The sequence below is a fragment of the Scyliorhinus canicula genome, chromosome 2, assembly GCF_902713615.1.
Source record: "Scyliorhinus canicula chromosome 2, sScyCan1.1, whole genome shotgun sequence".
Lineage (NCBI taxonomy): Eukaryota > Metazoa > Chordata > Chondrichthyes > Carcharhiniformes > Scyliorhinidae > Scyliorhinus > Scyliorhinus canicula.
This window is the reverse complement of record NC_052147.1, coordinates 145,255,809-145,277,941: the sequence shown is the minus strand read 5'-3', so window position 1 is coordinate 145,277,941 and position 22,133 is coordinate 145,255,809. Positions and strand designations below refer to the sequence as shown.

General features: G+C 51.0%; 1 protein-coding gene across 1 annotated transcript in view; it reads right to left on the bottom strand.

The window, feature by feature from the left end:
• The window catches only part of LOC119962278 (microtubule-associated protein futsch-like), a 433,376-nt gene that overhangs the window by 298,680 nt on the left and 112,563 nt on the right, over positions 1–22,133 (bottom strand). The window contains exons 15-16 of the mRNA XM_038790266.1: positions 19,378–19,545; positions 16,631–16,732 (exon numbers count right to left, since the gene is read on the bottom strand). Coding sequence (XP_038646194.1) covers positions 16,631–16,732; positions 19,378–19,545 — 270 coding nt within the window. The remainder of the gene's footprint in view (positions 1–16,630; positions 16,733–19,377; positions 19,546–22,133) is intronic.

Genomic DNA, 22,133 nt, shown 5'->3' with positions numbered 1-22,133 from the left:
AATATACAACCAGCTCCCTAGACTCCTGCAGTCTTTAGAATTGTATCCCTCATTTCATATTGTGACGCTATGTTCTTCCTACCAGTATGAATCATTTCACATTTCTCTGCATTGAACTTTATCTGCCACCAGTCCGCCCAATCCACCAACATGTCTGTCCTATTGACGTTCTAGCTTGGTCAACTTTATCAGCTTTTGAAATCAGTGCTAACCTTGCTCTTAAATTCTCAGTTTCTATTTTATTACACCTTTAATTAAATGTTGTAATGTCTGTCCAACCACCAGTGTTCCGCTAACTGATCTATAGGCCGGGATTCTCCTTTCTGAGGACTAAGTCCCCATGCCAGCGGGAAAACCGGCACCAACCACTCCGGCGTCAACAGCCCCCGAAAGTAAGGAACACTCTGAACTTTCGGGGGCTAGGTGGACGGTGGAGGGGTTGGCGCTGCTCCAGCCGGCGCCAAAGGGACAGCGCACGTTTGCACATGCACGGAACGGCCTGCGTGATCTCGGGCATGTACAGATCAGCCGGCGTATTTCCGTGAATGCGCAGACTGGCTGGCGTATTTACGCGCATGCGCGGGGGGTTCTCTTCTCTGCGCCGGCCCCCAGGCAATATAGCAGAACCCTACAGGGACCAGGCGCGGAGGAAAGAAGTGCCCCCATGGAACAAGCCCGCCCGCAGATCGGTGGACCCGAATTGTGGGCCAGGCCACCGTGGGCCTCCCTCCGGGCCGGATCCCCCCCACCATCCCCCGAGGACCGCCCCCACACACTCACCTGCCAAGTCCCGCCGTGCGTGAAGTGAGTAATTCACACCGGCGAGACTGGCCAAAACCGGACGGCCACTCGGCCCATAGGGGCCTGGAGAATTGCCGGGGGGGGGGGGGGGGGGGGGGGGGGGGGGGGGGTGGGCACTGTCAACGGTCCCCAACCGGCGTGGCCACCCAAAAAACAGTGCCGGAGAATAGGGCAGCTGGCGTCGGAGCGGGATTCGCGCCTCCCCCGGGGATTCTCCGACCCAGCAGGGGTCGGAGAATCCCGGCCACTGTTTCCTAGGCATATACCATATCCTTTTTTTTTTTTAAATAATTTTTATTGAAATTTTTACAAAATATAAACATCTCAACTCTATTAATAAACAACCGCAGTAACACCCCAAGAACAATACCCCCCCCAACTTCAAGAGCAACTTCAAACAAAAGGAAAAAGGAAAAGAAAAACAAAAAAGCACCCAAACAAAAGGGAAAGAGATAGAACCCGCCACATCCCACAGACCCATGTACACAGTTCTTCCTCCCCCCATTCCAGCCCCCCCCTCCCTCTTCCCCCCCCTCTGCCCCCCCCCGCCCCCCCGACCCCCGACCCCCCCCCCCAGGTTGCTGCTGCTGTCGGCCTATTTCCCTACAATTCCGCCAGGAAGTCCAGGAAAGGCTGCCACCGCCTGAAAAACCCTTGTACTGATCCCCTCAGGGCAAATGTCACCTTCTCCAATTTAATGAACCCCGCCATATCATTGATCCAGGCCTCCACGCTTGGGGGCCTCGCGTCCTTCCATTGGAGCAAGATCCTCCGCCGGGCTACTAGGGACGCAAAGGCCAGAACACCGGCCTCTATCGCCTCCTGCACTCCCGGCTCCACTGCAACCCCAAAAATTGCGAGACCCCAGCCTGGCTTGACCCTGGATCTCACCACCCTCGACACTGTCCTTGCTACCCTCTTCCAAAACTCCCCCAACGCTGGGCACGCCCAAAAAATATGGGCGTGGTTCGCTGGGCTCCCCGAGCACCTAGCACACCTGTCCTCGCCCCCGAAAAACCTACTCATCCTCGTCCCAGTCATGTGGGCCCTATGCAGCACCTTGAACTGTATGAGGCTAAGCCTCGCACAGGAAGAGGAGGAATTCACTTTCTCCAGGGCATCTGCCCACGTCTCCTCCTCAATCTCCTCACCCAGCTCCTCTTCCCATTTACCCTTCAGTTCCTCCACCGAGGCCGCGTCTGCCTCCTGCATTACCCGGTATATGTCCGAAATCCTCCCTCCTCCAACCCACACCCCCGAGAGCACCCTGTCCCATACCCCACGTAGGGGCAACAAGGGGAACCCCTCCATCTGCCGTCTGGCAAATGCCCTAACCTGCATGTACTGAAACATGTTCCCCGGGGGGAGCCCAAACTTCCCCTCTAACTCCCCCAAGCTCGCGAACCTCCCCTCCACAAACAGGTCCCTTAACCTCCTAACCCCTGCCCTGTGCCAGCCCAGAAATCCGCCATCAATGCTCCCTGGAACAAACCGATGGTTCCCCCATATCGGGGCCTCAATCGAGCCCCCCATTTCTCCCCTGTGCCATCTCCATTGCCCCCAAATTTTGAGGGTAGCCGCCACCACCGGGCTCGTGGTATACCTCGTTGGAGGGAGCGGCAAAGGCGCTGTTACTAGCGCTTCCAGGCTCGTGCCCACACAAGACGCCGCCTCCATCCTCTTCCATGCTGCCCCCTCCTCGTCCATTACCCACTTACGCACCATCGCTGCGTTGGCAGCCCAATAGTACCCACAGAGGTTGGGCAATGCCAGCCCCCCCCCCCCCCCCCCCCCCCCTATCCCTGCCTCGTTCCAGGAACACTCTTCTAACCCTCGGAGTTCCATGCGCCCACACAAATCCCGTGATACTCCTGTTGACCCTCCTAAAAAAAGGCCTTCGGGATAAGGATGGGAAGGCACTGGAACAGGAACAAAAACCTCGGGAGCACCGTCATCTTAACGGACTGCACCCTCCCCGCCAGTGACAGCGGTAACATATCCCACCTCTTAAACTCCTCCTCCATCTGCTCCACCAACCTTGTAAGGTTGAGCTTGTGCAGGGCCCCCCAACTCCCTGCCACCTGGACCCCTAGGTACCTGAAACTCTTCCCTGCCTGCTTCAATGGGAGCCTACCAATCCCCTCCTCTTGATCCCCCGGATGCACCACAAACACCTCACTCTTGCCCAGGTTAAACTTGTACCCCGAGAAACCCCCAAATTCACGAAGAATCCTCATCACCTCCGGCATCCCCCCCACCGGGTCCGCCACATACAGCAACAGGTCGTCCGCGTACAACGACACTCGATGCTCCTCCCCACCCCGCACCAGGCCCCTCCAGTTCCCTGACTCCCTCAGTGCCATGGCCAGGGGCTCAATTGCCAGCGCGAAGAGCAAGGGGGACAGGGGGCACCCCTGTCTCGTCCCCCGGTACAGCCGAAAGTACTCCGACCTCCTCCTATTTGTGGCTACACTCGCCATCGGGGCCTCGTAGAGCAGCCTCACCCACCGGATAAACCCCTCCCCAAACCCAAACCTCTCCAACACCTCCCACAAATACTCCCACTCAACCCTATCGAAGGCCTTCTCCGCATCTAATGCCACCACTATCTCCGCCTCCCCTTCCACAGCCGGCATCATAATAACATTGAGGAGCCTTCGTACGTTTGTGTTCAGCTGCCTTCCCTTCACAAACCCCGTCTGGTCCTCGTGAATGTCCCCGGGCACGCAATCCTCTATTCTAGTGGCCAGGATCTTTGCCAGCAGTTTAGCGTCGGCGTTCAGCAGCGAAATCGGCCTATATGATCCGAACTGCAGAGGGTCCTTGTCCCGCTTCAGGACCAAGGAAATCAGCGCCCGTGACATAGTTGGGGGCAAAGCCCCCCCCCCCCCCCCCCCCCCCCCTCCCTCCCTTGCTTCATTAAAGGTCCGGACCAACAGGGGGCCCAACAGGTCCACATACCTTTTATAGAATTCCGCCGGAAACCCGTCCGGCCCTGGCGCCTTCCCCGACTGCATGCTCCCTATCCCCTTGACCACCTCCTCCAGCTCGATCGGCGCCCCCAGTCCCTCCACCTGCTCCTCCTCCACCCTCGGGAATCGCAGCTTGTCCAAGAAGCGCCCCATTCTACCCCCATCCACCGGGGGTTCAGACCGGTACAGTTCCCCATAGAAGTCTCTGAAGACCCAATTAACATCTACCCCCCTCCGCACCACCTTCCCAGCTCCATCCATCACTCCCCCAATCTCCCTGGCCGCATCTCGCTTCCGGAGCTGGTGCGCCAGCATCCTGCTCGCCTTCTCCCCGTATTCATACACCGCCCCCTGTGCTTTCCTCCACTGAGCTTCCGCCTTCCTGGTAGTCAATAGGTCAAATCTGGCCTGAAGGCTACGCCTCTCCCCCAGCAATCCCTCTTCTGGGGCCTCCGCATATCTCCTATCCACCTGCACCATTTCCCCTATCAGTCTCTCCCTCTGCTCCCCCCTCTCCCTATGGGTTCGGATGGAGATCAATTCCCCCCTCATCACCGCCTTCAATGCCACCCAGACCGTTCCCACTCGAACCTTCCCGTTATCATTGGCCTCAAGGTACCTCTCGATACACCCCGAACCCTCTCGGCCACCTCCTCATCTGCCAACAGCCCCACCTCCAAGCGCCAGAGCAGACGTTGGTCCCTCTCTTCCCCCAGCCCGAGGTCCACCCAGTGCGGGGCATGATCTGAAATGGCAATGGCGGAGTATTCCACATCTTCCACCTTTGCCACCAACCCCCTGCTCAGGACAAAAAAAAAAATCGATCCTCGAGTAGGCCTTATGTACGTGGGATAAAAATGAGTATTCCCTGGCCCTTGGCCTCGCAAACCTCCAGGGATCTACCCCCCCCATCTGGTCCATGAATCCCCTCAGCACCTTGGCCGCCGCCGGCCTCCTACCCGTCCGGGACTTGGATCGATCCAATGGGGGATCCAATACTGTGTTGAAGTCCCCCCCCCCCCCATGATCAGGCCCCCCCACCTCCAGGTCCGGAATGCGGCCCAACATACGCCGCATAAACCCCGCATCGTCCCAATTTAGGGCATAAACATTCACCAACACCACCCGCTCCCCCTGCAGCTTGCCACTCACCATCACATATCTCCCGCCACCTTCAGCCACCACATTTAACGCCTCAAACGACACCTTCTTCCCCACCAGGATCGCCACCCCCTTACTCTTCTCATCCAGCCCTGAGTGGAATACTTGGCCCACCCATCCCTTCCTCAGCCGAACCTGGTCCACCACTCTCAGGTGTGTCTCCTGGAGCATGGCCACATCCGCCTTCAGTCCCTTCAGGTGCGCAAATACCCGGGCCCATTTGACCGGCCCATTCAGCCCCCTCACATTCCAGGTTATCAGCCGGATCCGAGGACTCCCTGCCCCTCTCCCCTGCCGATTAGCCATACCCCATCCCTTGCCAACCCCCGGCCAGCGTCCCCTGCTCTGCCAGTTTCCCACGGCGGCAACTCCCCCCCTCCAGCACCCCCTGCGTCCTCCAGCTCCTTCCTGACCGTTTCAGCAGCAACCCAGTATCCCCCCCCACCCCCCCCCCCACCTCCTCACCCCCCTCCCCCCCCCCCCAGGCTAGGACTCCTCCTAGCCGCGCCCCTCCCTCCACAGCACTCCCGTGAGCCAGCTAACTTCTGCTGACCCCGGCGACTCCCGCCCTACCTTCGGCTCCTCCCAACGTGGGACTACCCCTCCTCCATTATGCCCGTCAACGGGTCCACCCTCCCCCCGCTCTTGCGCGGGAAAAGAAAACAACCAGCAACGACCCGCGCTTCTCAGCCCCGGCCCCGCCCCCACCATCTCACAGCGTGGGAAGCCCGCAGAAAGCCCGCGCTTTCGTCCTGCCGGGCCCCGCCTCCTCCAGGGCCACTCCCATTGTCAGTCCCCCCCACCAGCTCCCCGAACTCCCCGTTTACCCCTCTGCCCGAACCCGTTCACCCGGCCCCTGCTTAAAAACCCCTATAGAAAAAACAGTACGACATTCTTACACTAAACCAAGCAAATGCAAATACAATATTATACAACATCCCCCATCCTAGACCCTCAGTTTGAGTCCAATTTCTCGGCTTGCACAAAGGCCCACGCCTCCTCCGGGGACTCAAAATAGTGGTGCCGATCCTTATAGGTGACCCACAGACGCGCCGGCTGCAACATGCCGAACTTCACACTCCGTCTGTGGAGCACCGCCTTCGTCCGGTTAAACTCGGCCCTCCGCCTCGCCACCTCCGCACTCCAGTCCTGGAAGATCCGCACCTCCGTGTTCTCCCACTTGCTGCTCCGCTCCTTCTTGGCCCACCGGAGCACACACTCACGATCCACGAACCGATGAAACCTCACCAGCACCGCCCGCGGCGGCTCGTTCGGCTTGGGCCTCCTAGCCAGAATTCTGTGGGCCCCCTCTAACTCCAGGGGCCCCTGGAAGGACCCAGCCCCCATCAGCGAGTTTAACATGATCACCACAAAGGCCGCTAGGTCCGACCCCTCCAGCCCCTCCGTGAAGCCCAGGATCCGCAAATTCTTCCTCCTCGACCGGTTGTCCAGCTCCTCGAACCGCTCCTGCCATCTTTTATGGAGCGCCTCGTGCATCTCCACCTTCCCCGCCACGGCCACGACCTCGTCCTCCCTTTCGGAGGCCTGCTGCTGCAGTTCCCGGATCGCAGCCCCCGGGCTGTCTGGGTCTCCATCAGTTCCCTGTTGGTTACCTTCAGGGACTCCAACAGCTCCAACTTCCTCCTGGAAGCAGCGCAGTAGAATCGTCTGCTGCTCCTGGACCCACTTCCTCAGCTCTTCGATGCCTTCGCCGGCCGCCATTTTTTCTTCCTGCCCCCGTTTTTTCAGAGGCACTTTCCTTGGTTTTGTTTCTGCCCCGCTCCTGGTCCGGACCATGGGATCGTTGGGGTCGACTCCTCTCTTCTTCCCCCGTTGGGAATCGCCGCTGCAGCTCCGTTGGGGGCCCTGAAAAGAGCCCCAAAGTCCGTTCACCGCGGGAGCCGCCGAACGTGCGGCTTAGCTGATCATTGCCGCCACCAGAAGTCACCATATCCCTTTTTAAATCAAGGGATTCAGACACAAGGCTTTCCCTCCTTTCTATTTTAAATTATTTAATGCAGGGTTTCCGAATTGAGTTCTCCAGAACCCCTGGGGTTCTACAGAGCCCATCCAGGAGTTCAGCAGTAGGTCCAACAGTTCTAAATTAGAAAAATAGCTGTCCTTCCTGCTCCTATCGGAGGCCTTTTTGTTACAATGCATTGGCTTCTGATAGGCCAATTAGAAAAGGCCACTCAGATCTTTCAGCAGCTAAGCACGGAGAAGCCGGCTTCTGGTTGGGTAAGCTCAAAATACCGACAGGGCCAAGAGCAAAGGCAAAGGGATGGTGGAGCATGGTAGGTCGCATCTATGGAGTAGGAGATTCCAGCACCAGGGTGGGCACAGGAGAGACTGGGATCAAGGGGGGATGGGGAGGTCCAAGGGACAGGCCAGGGCCGGGGGGGGGGGGGAGTGTGGGATAGGCTAGAGCCAGGGTTGGTGGGGAGAAACCCAGCAGGGGGGATAGCCCGAGAGAGGCCGGAGCGGTGGGGTCACAAAAGAGGCCTTGTGGTGTGTGTGTGTATGTGAGAGAGGTAAGTGTGCATGTGTGAGATGTGAGTGTGTGAGAGAGGTGAGTGTGTGTAAATGTGAGAGAAGTGACTATGCATGTGTGAGAGAAGTGAGTGAGTGTGTGTGAGTGAGAGAAGTGAGCGTGTGTGAGAGATAAGTGTGTGAGAGAGGTGAATGTGTGTATATGTGAGATAAATGACTGCGTGTGTGAGAGATGAGTGTATGTGATAGAGAGGTGAGTGTGTGTGTGAGAGAGAGATGAGTGTGTGTGTAAATGTGATAAGGTGTGTGTGTAAATGTGAGAGAGAGAGGCGAGTGTGTGTATGTGTGTTTGAAGGTGAGTGAGAGAGGGACGCAAGTGTGTGTGTGAGAAAGAGGTATATGTGCATGATAAAAGTGTGTGAGAGAGGTTAGTGTGCTTGAGAGAGTTGAGTGTGTGCATATATGTGAGAGATCTGAGTGTGTGTGAGAGAGTGTTGAATGTGTGTGTGTGAGACAGGTGTTTGTGTGAGAGAGGCGAGTGTGTGTGTATATGGGAAAGATGTGAGTATGTATGTCTGACAGGTGAATATGTGTGTATGTGAGAGAGATAGGTATGTGAGAGAGGTGAGTATGTGTGCATGAGAGAGGTATGTGTCTGTGATAGAGGTGTGTGAGGGAGAGAGGTGAGTATGTGTTAGAGAGAGGTATGTGTGTGTGTGTATGTGAGGGAGAGAGGTATGTGTGAGAAAGGTGAGAGAGAGTGTGTGTGTGTGTGTGTTCCAGGTGGCAGGATTTTGATTGGTCATGGCCTGAGGAATGAGCCAATAAATAAGCTATCACTTATTTTGTTTTGCTGAAACAGTTGCAATGTGTGTACAAGTTATTTCCGTCTGCAAAGAACATGGCCCTGTATATTAATAAATGTAGCTGCCAGTACCCACAAATGTGTCAGACTGCGAGGCTGACTGGCAATCTTAAATTAGTTCTCAGCATAATTGTTTTTTTGTATAAATTTAAAGTACCCAACTCATTTCTTACAATTAAGGGGTAATTTAGCGTGGCAAAACCACCTATCCTGCACATCATTGGATTGTGGGGGCGAAACCCACACAAATAAGGGGAGAATGTGCAAACTCCACATGGACAGTGACCCAGGGCCAGAATCGAACCTGGGACCTCGGCGCCATGATTCAGCATAATTCTTAACGCACTGAGGATTATTTAGCAAGTGTTGCCCAATTGCAGAATGTTGGGTAAACAAAGATAATTTTAAGGGATTTATTTTTGCAGTGGTAAACATTAGAAATAAGTTATAGTTTTAAGTGTATTTAATGTTCCTGTGCCTGAAAGGGTAAAACCTATAGTTAAATTCATGGTGGCCAAAGGTGTTTGTATGTGAGGGGGTTAGTTCAGTTCCAACAGTGTTTCTATTGGGTGGGTTTAGAGAGGGCAACAAGGTGAATAATAAATAAACCAGCAGTGGTCACTTACCAACTGGGGCCTTGTAAGGTAGTGAATCTTTTAAGTTTTAGTTTAGCTAATTTGATTGTAGTTAGATGTCGGTAGTGTGAGAGAGAAGACAGCTCCCACAACTCTATGAGCAGCAGTTGGATATAGAAGGCTAAAGAGGGAACAACTCTCTCAGTACTTGCTAAAGATTATTGTTTGCTAAAGATTACTGAAGATAATTATTATTAAAAGAAAGACCATACAATGGAGTAATGGTAAAGAAAACAGATGCCGTTTTTCTGAAGTCCAGCTAGTTAAGGAAACTAGAGAAATGTTCAAGAAGTCTGGAGTTAAATAATAATAATCATTATTAGTGTCACAAGAGGGCTTACATTAACACTGCAATGAGGTTACTGTGAAAATCCCCTAGTCGCCACACTTCGGTGCCTGTTCGGGCACATTGAGGGAGAATTCAGAATGTCCAATTCACCTAACAAGCACATCATTCGGGACTTGTGGGAGGAAACCGGAGCACCCGGAAGAAACCCACAGAGACACAGGGAGAACGTGCAGACTCCGCACAGACAGTGACCCAAGCCGGGAATCGAACCCGGGTCCCTGGCACAATGAAGCAACAGTGCTAACTACTGTGCCGCCCATATTAACAGAGACCAAATATGGTTCAGAAGAATTCAAGGAAGAATAAAGAAAGGGCATTGAGATAAAGAGACAATTGCAGTAACCAGATTTAAAGTGAGTCAGCAGCCTTCAAAGTCAAATAAAATGTCTGATGCCATTCTAATACTGACTGGGAATAAATAGCTAAAGCAATTGTGAGCAGTTTGCATAACAGCCAAATCAAAACAAATCCTGAAGGGGTCAGTGTAAAACCTTGTATGGAATGTTGAACGGAAGCTTTGTTTAAAGCTTAATTTGGAAAACCAGGGGCGGGATTCTCCGACCCCACGCAGGGTCGGAGAATTGGCGGGAAGCGGCGTGATTTCCGCTCCCGCAGGTCTCCTAATTCTCCCGCCGGTAAAAAACCGGCGTTGTGCAAATCCCGCCGGCAGCCTGTGAAAACAGCTGGCGCCGGCGGGATTTCTTTTTTTAACAACTAACCTTAAATCTCCGGCCCGGATGGGCCGAAGTCCCGCCGCTGGGAGGCCTTCTCCCGCCGCCGAGGTGTACACCACCTCGGAAACGGCGGACTCAGCGGCGCGAGCGGGCCCCCGGGGTCCTGGGGGGGGCGGGGGGCGATCGGACCCGGGGGGGTGCCCCCACGGAGGCCTGGCCCGCGATCGGGGCCCCCCGCTCACTCCGCGGGGCAGTGCCGTGGGGGCACTCTTTCTCCTTCCGCGCCGCCACGGCCTCCGCCATGGCGGACGCGGAGGAGAACCCCGCATCGCGCATGCGCCGGCAGTGAGGTCAGCGGCCAGCTGCCGCTGACGTCACTGCCGGCGCATGCGCCGACCGCCGAAAGCCTTTCGGCCAGCCCCGCTTCCGACTGCGCCGGGTGTTTGCGCCAGTCTACCGGTGCAAACTGCTCCGGCGCGGGGCTGGCCCCCAAAGGTGGGGAGAATTCCCCACCTTTGGAGGAGGCGCGACCCCTGAGTGGTTGGCGCCACTCCCCTACGCCGGCACCCTCCGTCACGCCGGGTAGGGGAGAATCCCGCCCCTGGTCTGGAATTCAGAATGCAATCCGCTGAGGGAAAGTATACTTTGAAAGAAGATTTTAAAGTGTGTTTTTGGGAGTGGAGTTTGAAAACTCTCATGTGACAATCATCTGGGGGCATTCTGAGGAGAATACCACAGGCACTAACTTGGGTTCAGAGTGGTATGTGTGTATTTGACCACAGCCAACCTGCGTGCTTAAAAGGAACTTTGTGTCAATGGAACCGCTTTAGTTTAAGATGTACTTTGTAACCCGTGTTCATTTTAAAATCAGTGTGCATTTGTTAAGCTGTGGGAGAGTAAAGGAGTACTGTATAATAATCCAACTTTTCATCTTTAATAAATGTTTTTTCTTGTTGTTAAAATAAGTTGGCGATCCTGTGACTCTGTTCCTCTATGGCTTATAAAAAAAAAATCAAAGTTTGAGGCGGGATTTTCGATCCCGGCAGCCTGCCAATGGGGTTTCCCATTGCGGGCACGTCGCTGCATAGGAAATCCGTGGGCTTGGGTGCGCTGCCGGCAAAGCAGAGGATCTCACCGATGGACAATCCCGTCCAGTCTTTTGAGCCAAGGTTCCAATTTGGGACCTTCCCATCCAGATATAACATCGACTAGGATTGTAACAAAAATCACACCTAATGTTTGACACTGTGGACAGAATTTTCTGATATTTTTTCAAAGTGTCGGCCCCAGTGAGAAAACCGGAGAGTGCCGGCGAGGAAAGTCACCATTCATTTAGCCTCTTTAACAAAAGTTTTGTTGCCATGTGTTTCACAACACGCTCGTGGCAGCTTGCTTCTGATTCGTTCATCCTGGTGAAACTTAATCTCTGCTGAAACTTAATCTCTGCAACCAGTGGGGTGGTTCTTTTAAACGCCTCCCCAGCACTTTGGGAGGGGCGGGGATAGCTGCCAGGAAGACAGCACTATATTTCACGAAGGGAGCCCTTAGAAACCTCTGGATGATGTTGAAAAGGGATGTGGCATCAGGCAAGGACATCAACCCCATCTGGGAGGCTGTGACCACGACTGTGAGTGCCAGCGTGCTTCGTAAGTGGATGGGGCCGCAATGATGCAGGAAGAGGAATGACCTTCTTCATGCAGCCAGGGTAAGTCTGCCTCCTCATGTCTCCCATCACACCTCCTCTCTCCCAGCCACCTCATGGGGTCCCAACACTTGACATGCCGCCCTCCCCCGCATTCCCACTATCCATGATCCCCCCCCCACTATCCATGATCCCCCCCCACTATCCACGATCCTCCCAGGAGCTATTATGCTTCTTACATCCCCTGTCCCACTCACCTCCCACTCATGCATACGTCATCACCATCTGACACGGCAGGACTCTCGCCAACACTCTCCCCATCTGTCTCACTGCAGGACAAACTCGAGCCCAACCATCGTCAGTGGGCACAGTCTGCTGGAGTCAGCCCGAGCTGAAAACCAGAACCCTCTTTGAGGAAGGAGCCCTTGAGCTGAGCGGCAAGAAACAGGACCGCACCTGTGCAGACGGTGAGTTGGGCACAAGCGACAAAAGGAAAAACCCTCAACACATGCAGCTCACGTGAGTTATCTTTCTTCCAACAGTCGGTTCCTGTGATGCATTCATGCATTCTCACTTCCCTTGCAATTCAATCAGTTGACCAGCCCGGACCATCCTTGCACCCTCTGGAGACCACAGACCTGAGCAGCTCTAAGGGGGACATCTCGGAGACGAGCATTGAAGAGGCGCCACAGCCGTCATTCGCACACTCCAGCAGTGCAGATACTCACACCTTGTTGGGAATAACTAGTAGGCAGGCTTCTGCGTCACTCACTGGTGATCACTTCCCAGCTGAGGATCCACAGAAGGTGGAGGCAGGGGCGGCCCAGTGATCTGACACTCTGAGGGAACCTAATATTCTGTTAAGCCCCAGGCCGATGGCATGCCCCTGGATACGGTCCTCCTAGAGCTGCTAGAGCTAGTGGAAGAGCAGCGAGCATCAGGAAGTGATGACAGCCCCCCCCCCCCTTGGAATGCAAGGCTAACTGAAGGAGTCCCATTGCATTCTGTCCGAGGAGATGGTGCTATCACTCCAATTGAACAAGGTCAGCACTCTGAGAGTAGCTTGCATAGTGGAGACCTTGGTTCATAAGTTCATAAGATATAGGAGCAGAACTAGGCCATTCGGCCCATCGAGATTGCTCCGCCATTCTATCATGGCGGATATGTTCCTCATCTGCTACCTACAATGTTACATGATGTGGAGATGCCGGCTTTGGACTGGGGTGGGCACAGTAAGGTCTTACAAAACCAGGTTAAAGTCCAACAGGTTTGTTTTGAATCACGAGCTTTCGGAGTGCAACTCCTTCCTCAGGTAAGTCTGATGAAGGAGCTGCACTCCGAAAGCTAGTGAAGCAGTTTCTCCTCAAATCTGTTTTAAATTTGCTACCTCTTATTCTTAGATTTTGACCTTTTGTTTTAGAATGCCCACAAGAGGAAGCATCTGATCCATGTCTACTTTATCCATACCGTTTAGCATCTTGTATACCTTCATTAGATCTCCCCTCATTCTTCTAAACTCTAGAGAGTTTAGACCTAAACTGCTCCATCTCTCTTCATACAACAAACCTCTCACATCTGGAATCAATCTAGTGAACCTCCTCTGAACTGCCATTACATCTTTCCTCAAATAAGGGAGCAGGTTGTGCATTCCACGATGGAGGATGTCCGCTCCATGGTTTAGCTCATGATCGCCATGGCTGAGGGCATCAGCTCCATTGTGCAGGGACTAGTGGGAATCCATAAATGTCAGCACCAGGGGACAGCGGGGCTTCTGTATCTCCCTCCAGCTGCCACTCTATCCCATGGAGGACCCAGGAGCCCCCAAGCATTCTGAAGGTAAGAGGATTAGCAGAAGCGCAGCCTTGGGCCTTGTACCCTTGAGGTGTTCAGTCCCTCAGACATTGCGGCAGACCTCCAGACCCACACACAGAGGAGGGATGCACTGAAACACCCATGCAGCCTGAAAGCATGCAGGGACCGTCAAGGGCATGCAAGTCAGCAGGCCACTTCAACATCAGCTGTGGTTTCTGGAGATACACCTAGATGTAGCAGGAGGGTGAGGAAGGGTAGGAAATGATAGGCGCCTAGTGGACACGAATGAATCTAAGCTCTAGTAGAGGTAAGTAACTATTTTAATAACTAATTTGTATTAAAAAATCACTTTGCTCACCTCTAAAGAACCTCCACACTGTCATGTCATGATGCTAAGCTCTGCAAACCCCTGCACAAACTCACTGTGCAGTGAGAGAACGGCAGCGCTATATCTCTCCCAATTCCCACACTGAAGATGCAGTAAAGCTGAGCTGCTGTTGCAGAACCCCCCCCCCCCCCCCCCCCACCCCCACCAACCCCATCCATGGAAGCTTCAGCCACCCCGCCACTGCAATGCTCAGTTCTCTCATGTCTGACAGTATTCTTTCGTAATGATGCTGATGTTAGACAGTCCACTTTGTCAGCAGGTGGATAAAAACACTGGGACCCCTGACCTCAGTGGAGGCAGTAGCAGCTAAGATGTGCTATTCAGACTCTCTGGGCCCCCAGATCACCCCATTCAGCGGCAGGTTGCGTTCAGTTCTCTGTCAAGCAGCAGTCAGACATTTCACAAAGATTACGATGAGCATCACTCTGTCCTCACTGTAAGTCATCATCCTTCTCCTGCAACATCTATTAATCACTTTAGCGCCCTGCTCGTGACTGTTACCACCATCACGATGACCTCCAGCAGACACCACAGAAGTGACAGGATGTAAGACCCAATTAGGAGAGATACTCACACCCTAGTCCTGCTCGCTCCCAAACCAAGAGGCAATGAGGGTGTCCCTAACTCTGCACTGGCTATCACCCAAGGTCCTTTCTCCAACTTCTCCATGGGTTGTCCCTCGCTGCTCTCCTCAACATCATCTTCATCCGCGGAGATGTGGCACTCCTGCATCTCATTTTTATCCAGTTGCACGCCCCGTTGTAGTGCCAGCTTGTGCAGAGCACAGTAGACCATTCGGATGCATGACACTCTCTGGGAGTTGTATTGGAGGGCTCCCCCGACTGGTCCAGGTGCCGGAACCATATATTTAACATGCCTATTACTTGCTAGACCATCGTGCAGGTTATACATGAGCTTTGTTAGTTATAGCAAGTCTCAGCGGGTGTTTGTAGCCTCCCAGCTGAAGTCATCAGCTACCTCTTGAAGGGTACCCTATGTCTCTGAGGAGCCATCCCTCCAACCGCTGCTCTCCCTCATAAATGGCTGGGAACTGCAAGCGTTTTAAGATATAACTATCATTGAAATGCCCAGGAGACGAGAACACACCTTCATAATACACATTGCGTGGTCAAAGATGATCTGGATGTTGAGGGAGTCGTATTGCTTGCGATTTACAAATCGTACCCCATGCACCCTTGGGCAATACAGAGCCACATGAGTGCAGTCAATAATACCCTATCCCGAGGCCATTCCTGCTAAAGGGCGAAGCCCATGGCCCTGGTATCCTGGCTTGCCTGGTCCAGGTCCAAGTTGATGTATATATGGGCCCTCAGAAATAGAGCATCTATAACTTCCCTTATGCATTTGTGAGTGGAAGCCTCATCAAGTTTGCAGGGTGAGAAAAAGGCTCGAGTCCAATTTGTGAAGTTGCCGATAAGGCCAATCCTACAGTGCGTGGATCTGTAAGAATCCCAGCATATCATTGACCAGTGAAGGTCGGCTTGTGGCAGAGAACCCCCTGGCAAATCTCTCAACTAGTACGTCAAGGAGAAGTTAATTTGACTTCTTTGCATCAAAGGTGAAGTACAGACTTACAGAAACTCGGTGTGCTTGTTATGAAGCTGTGCTTAATTCCTGAAACTTTGTGGAAGCTTGCCAGCATCCTACCTCAAGATCAAGGCGAAGTCTGAACATTTTTTTAGTTGAGTCAAGTGACTGATAAGAATACTGCGATATGAAGAATCAAATCATGAGTCTCACATTCAGATAACTCTGTACGCACACACATCTCCCAATGTCTCCAGAGCTCCCCGTCAGTGTCATTCCACTGACAGGAAACCAACTGAGAGGGGTAACTCTCACCTGCTAAACCAGGGTTATCAGGGCTACTATTAGATGGGAATTCTGTACTCAATGTCACCTTGATACCTTTTCTCTAAGTCTTTCAGTGATCCCAACAAACACAAGGTTCACTTGGTGAGACTCCATCCTTCTACAATTACCTCAGATTGTTCACTGTTGCCCCTGCTGATAGGGACCAGGGACAGCTGACTGTGTATTGAAACAGCACGGACTGCCAGGAATTGTTGTGCAGTTCCACAAGATTAACCCCGTGGTTATTAAGAGCACAGAATAGTTTCAGAAGTAAATGGATTGGGGAGATCCCACTCTTAATAGTACTTAGTGCCACAGATGTATCTCTATGTGACATAGTAAATTTTCCCAGTGAGGTCTTGTACGAGCCATTTACATTCCTAATTTCTTTTTTAAAATAACTTTGGAGTACCCAATTCTTTTTTTTCGAATTAAGGGACAATTTAGTGTGGCCAATCCATCTACCCTGCACATCTTTGGGTTATGGTGGTGAGATCCTTGCAGACACGGAGAGAATGTGCAAACTCCACATGGACAGTCACCCAGGGCCAGGATCGAACCCGGGTCCTCAGCGCTGTGAGACAGTAGTGCTAACCATGGGGCGACATGTGGCGCAGTGGTTAACACTAGAATTGCGGTGCTGAGGACCCGGGTTTGAATCTTGGCCCTGGGTCACTGTCCGTATGGAGTTTGCACATTCTCCCCATGTCTGCGTGGGTTTCACCTCCACAACCCAAAGATTTGCAGGTTAGGTGGAGTGGCCAACTAAATTGCCCCTTAATTGGAAAAAATAATAATAATTGGGTACTCTTAAAAAAAAATTTAAGTAGTGCTAACCATTGTGCCACCATGTCGCCTAGATTGATAATTTCTATAGAAAATCAGCAATTCAACCTTCAGAACTTGAACCTACATTCCTTCACGATCACTAAAGATGCTCAGTTTACAAGTTTGCTTCAGACTTACCATACTTGGCATATTTTCTAAATCACTATGCCCATCCAATTGGTTTGCTGCCAGCATGTCCTGTTCTTCAGATTCCGGCTTTGTTATCTCTGGAGAAGGAAGCTGCAATGGGAAGCAGTAAATGATAAAGCTCCAATTTAGGTAAAAATCTTTGCACATACCTCTGGTGCTGACTCTGGAAATCTCACTCATTGTTGTCTCCTGAAATTATGCCTATTTGGTAAAAGTTAAATAGAAGGCATTGCCATTCATTGGTTGCTGGGTCACCAACTACCCACCATTACCCTAAATACCCTTTCTCTGAGTTTTTCTGTGATACCAATAAACATTGAGTTAATTTGGTGTGTTACCACATTCTGGGCGAGTGCGCAGTCAGTTCCAGCACCACAGATCCCGGAGTTCCAACATAAGTAAATTAACCAATAATTTGTGTTTTCCAAAGACCTTTAACTTTTGACTGTTCCAATGAGTTGCAGACACCAGATTTATACGTAAAACATTAACTATTGATTAATAACCAGAGGAAAATATAAATGCATATATAAAGAAATAACAGGACAATGGTCTACCAGTCTAACAAACCCCAAAACCCCATCCCACCCTCCATCCAGACACACACAAGACAGACACAAGGTAAGGGTTGGAGAGGATCAAAGAAAAATGGGAATTAAAGGGAAAAGTTTGAGGTGTGTCTTCACCGCTGTGGTTGCGGCCTCTGGGAATAGATTTGCTCAATAAATTCAGGTCGGTGCAGTTCAGTATATCCATCACCGGATGGAGCTACATACAGGATGTTCAGGTCAGTGTAATTCCAAGCGATGCCTAACAGATAGTGCTGTACACAGGATACTCAGATCAGTGCAAGTCTGCTTCTCTACCACCAGATGGAACTTTTGTCTCCCTGTGCAATTACTAGAGCTTCCTTCCTGAGTAAGTACAGTTCTTCTCCCCTTTTGTCTGAACTCTGCACAGGAACTTTGGCTGTACTTTAAGGAATGTTCTGAATTTAAGCTTCAGCTTGAGCTCTTTCCAGCCCCTGAGTTAGAATGTTACAGACCTGTGGAAAACGGCTTGCACTTTCTCATTCTAGAGATCTCTTACGCAGGCCTAATTTCTCTGTGTGTCTTTTAAACCAGAGAGCCTTCACAGGTCTGACTGGCAGGGTGAGTAGAGAGAGAGAGTGTGCCTTTCAGCTGCAATCTGGTTGAAGCTTTTTCAGACATTAAGACAAAATGGAACTCTTCAGAAGACCAACGTTTCTTCTGGAAGCCTCTGACTGGTTGCACCAATCACAGGCAACAATAGGAGCAGGCTGAAAAGTCTATATTCAATGATTGGCTGCTTCCAAGTCTATCAAATCGATATCACAGGCTCTGCCATAGAAGCTAAAGGGACGTCTTGGGTTAGTCCATTAGGACAGGGGGTTTCCGTGACCAAAGACTGTAATTGAAATAGAAATCACAAAGGTGCAATAATGTTGGAGCAGCTAGCCAGAAGATGGTGGATAAAAGCAGGCAGCAGGACGGGAATAAATAGGGAACACAGGACAGATGAAAAGTTTTACAACAATGTCCTAACAGGTGAGACCCAATCCTTTTACAGTTATCTCAGACTGTTCACTGTTATACCATTTGGGGTGGGTGAATAGTTATCAGTGTCCTCGAATCCACAATGCATGCCAGAGAGAATACTCAAACTCAGCACTTTCAGAATTCCTGAGCACATTGTAAACAATGGAAGCAGTTAGACAGTGTCCCTGAGGGATGTTTTGATTCACACTTGCACTTCAGATTTTCCCTGGGTTGTTTAAACATATTTTGTTCATTCTACGGAGGAGATAGTGTGGTGGAATGGGTAGCATCCCTGCCTCTGAACCATGAAGCTCTGGGTTTGAGTTTCACTCCAGGATTTGATATCCAAAGAAGGTGCATTCATAGAATGGTCAAAGAGCTTGATTATCAACCTAAAAATCCTTCTAAAACAACCACAGCAGATGATAAGGATGGGAATGGCTCCTGGTCAGCCATGTTTGATGGGAACGGTGTCTCTCAACCTACAGCCCCCTGGCTTCAGGCAAACAACCTGCTCCGGGATTAACAAACCATGGCAAATATACATATCCATGTGTTTCACATGTCTCATGTGTCGCTTGACACAGGGAGCCTTCTAAATCTCATCACATTCCTGCCTTGTCATAACTCTGTTTCTCCACACTTTCTGTACATCCTAGCCTGATAATCATTGAACAATTATAATAAACATTGCTATTATTTCTATTTCCAAAGGAAACAATATTTACACAGAAACAGTGAGTGATTTTGTACTTTTCTTTGTTCTTTAAGATTTTAGTTTAGAGGGCCTGTTTCCTGCTGTACTTTTCTTTGTTCTTTAATTGTGGGTTTAAGAAGACTTTTAGATTAAGTAAAATTATGAAACTACCTCTGAGCTGGGAGAATCAGCAGTGTTCCACCATTTCCTAAATAATCCACAGAAGGGCATTCATATTTTAGAATGATGTTGTGGGATAAGGTGCCCTGATTAGCTTTAACCATGGCAAGCAGATAGTGAGGCCTTGGTGACTCTAAGAGTGGTACTGATGCATAGCTATGTGAGTTCAGGGATGCATCATTAGAGAGGGAATACACACCTCCACCATTCTTATGTAATAGTTCAGCAATAACCACACAATCATTTAGACTCAAATTGCTTCACTTTCACTATAGATTTCCAGTTGGCCGTGGACTTACATCACTTTCAGGGCTTGGTGCAGCGAGTGTGGTTTCCAGGTCTTGTTCTTGGCTCTTTGCAGATCCATCAGGTGAACCAGGCACGGACTCCAGGTTGGCGGTACCATCGACTACTTGTGGTTCCTCAGCCACCCCAAGCACTCTATTGGAAAATCGATGTATCAAATTCTAAAGAAAAGCAAGAATTGTGAAAAATAATGCTGGCGCAGATTTACAAATCAATATAAATGACACCAGCCGCAGAGGACGATGGGCCTCCTCTTTGAGAGATGTCTGGTGGTAATTTAACCTGAAGGTCACCACACCTCAGATACATGACAAGGCTGAGAAGGCAGGGCCTTCATGGATAACCTCAGCCAGTACAGGAACTCAACCCGCGCTGTTGGCATCGCTCTGCATCACGAACCAGCCTCCCGGCCAACTGAGCTAACCAATCCCACATTTACAAATTCAAAAGCTGTCACTGATGATCCTGTTAAACTGATGGCCTCTGTTATTTATGAGCCTTTCTGTATCTTATGGAGAGAGACAAAAAAACCAAATAAACCTACTTGGAAATGACAGCAAGATTGCGAGATAAGCTTAAGGAATGACCCACCAGATCACTAATATCTCACAGCAATGACCAGGAGACAAAAGAAAATAATCTCTAATTTATACTGCAGCTCAAGAGACTGCAAGGTGCTTCATAACCAATGAGTTAATTCATAGCCAATCCGGAGGCGGTGCGGTTGGGGGGGGGGGGCGCAATTAATTTTTACTTAAAGAAAAATATTATGAGTTCTGAAGTGTCTGCAGTTACATAGTTGGTCATCTGAGCACTCAGGAAAATTAACAGTGTTCACTTTCCAGGAAAGTCTGATGATGATGTATAAACATTGGGCGATCCGTGTTCCACACGTGTATTAAAACAATTGGCTGAGAAAACTGATGATGTATTAGCCCCAACCTGACAAAACTCTATTGGTTCAGGACTTGGAAAGCTGCCAATGTGACTATTATTTGAAAAAAGATCAGAAATTATAGAGCTACAAATGACTGATGATCTGGACAAATATGAGCTCATCAGAGAGACCAGTGTGGATTTGAAAAGAGTAAATCCCATCTAACAAACAGGCTACCTCTTCAAAAAATGCATCTGCTTCGTTAGATAGGAGAGTGCCTATCATGCCTTTGGATGTTATTTATATGGAAGTTCAGAAGGCATTTGACAATGTTTCATGTAAGAGATTGTTAACAATAATACAAACATGAAAATGGAAGCAACCTATTGGTTTGGATAGGGAATTCCAGAACAGGTTACTGAGTAAAAATAATGGATATGTGCTCAAATTGGCTCAAAGTTGCTCAGGGATCGTACTGGGGCTTTAGTTTTTCAGTAAGTTAAGTAGTGTCTTGAAGGAACAAAGAATCATTGGCAGGATTCTCCGTCAGCCGACGCCGAAATCGGGAAAGGCGACTGGGCAGAGAATCAGTCATAAGGCCAAAATGTCTATTGGGGGAAAGCGGGATTAAGCTATTGAGCTGGATGATCAGCCATGGTCAATAAATGGCGGAGCGGGCTTGAAGGGCTGAATGGCCTCCTCCTGCTCCTATTTGTTTGATGTTTCTATGTTTAAATAGTCGCTGGCGCCAGGCGTCCACCAGAATGGCAAGCTCCAGTGCCTCAACAGCGGCGTCAATGCGTTATACTCCACACATACAGTAAACACCGGAGGCATATCATTAGCGGGCCTGACTCCATATTCTCTGGGGCCTCCGCGATGCTCCGCCTCTACAGGGAGGAATTACCAACAACGGGTTTCAATTGTGGTTCAAAAAGTGGGAAACAGGCACCTTGGCTGATGAGGAAGAGAGAGGAGGTAGTACTTGCAGAGGCATGATCATGGGCTGTTGGTCCTGCCACTAGCAGGGCTAGTTTGGGGGGTGGCATCTACAGACTCAGGGGGGCAGCAGGGGTGGCCAGGGGATGGGCCATGGGGTACAGATGCCCCCCCCCCCCCCTCAGGGGACTATGTGGCCCAGGTATGGACTGCCATTGCCGTGGCTTGCAAGGCAGCCATCTGAAAATCACTTTTCGGCCATTTGGCTAAGATGAGCATGAGGTCAGGTGTAATGTCTGGATCTGGTCTGTCTGTCTTGTTGGGACCATGAATTGTATTCAATTTGAATTGGTTTTGAAGCAGGCAAGGAGCTGGATTAGGGGATTGCCCCAGTCCACACTCTGAGCTCCGGCTTTTTAACTCTGATAAAGTAATGAAGAAAAGGCAGCCATCGGCTGAGGGGTTGGCTCCTGGGTAACAGGGGTATGTGCTGCAGTCGTGGCCGATGACACCTATCCGGAGGCCACAAGCCAACAAAGAGTCCCACTGCAAACGACACCCATGCCACGACCAGGGGCGTAATCGAGCGGTCTTCGGCCTCCTGAACATGCAGCTCAGGTTCCTGGACCGCTCTGGAGGGGCCCTCCAGTAGAGCACTAAGAGGGTTTTGCACATTGTGGTGGTCTACTGCATCCTCCACATCATCGCACACCAGGGTACAGCGTAGCTTGCCTCTCCCCCACAGCGTCTAGTAGGGTCTCAAGCTCAGCATTTGCGAATCAGGGTGCCATTCTCCGTGCTGCCATAATGTTGGTTGGGATGAGTGTGTGTGTGTGGGGAATGCAGTGTTAATATGTAGCTGAAGCTTGTCAGCCTCTTGAGTGTCAATCCGGACCCCAGCGGATCCAACACCATTTTCCCTTGAAATTGATT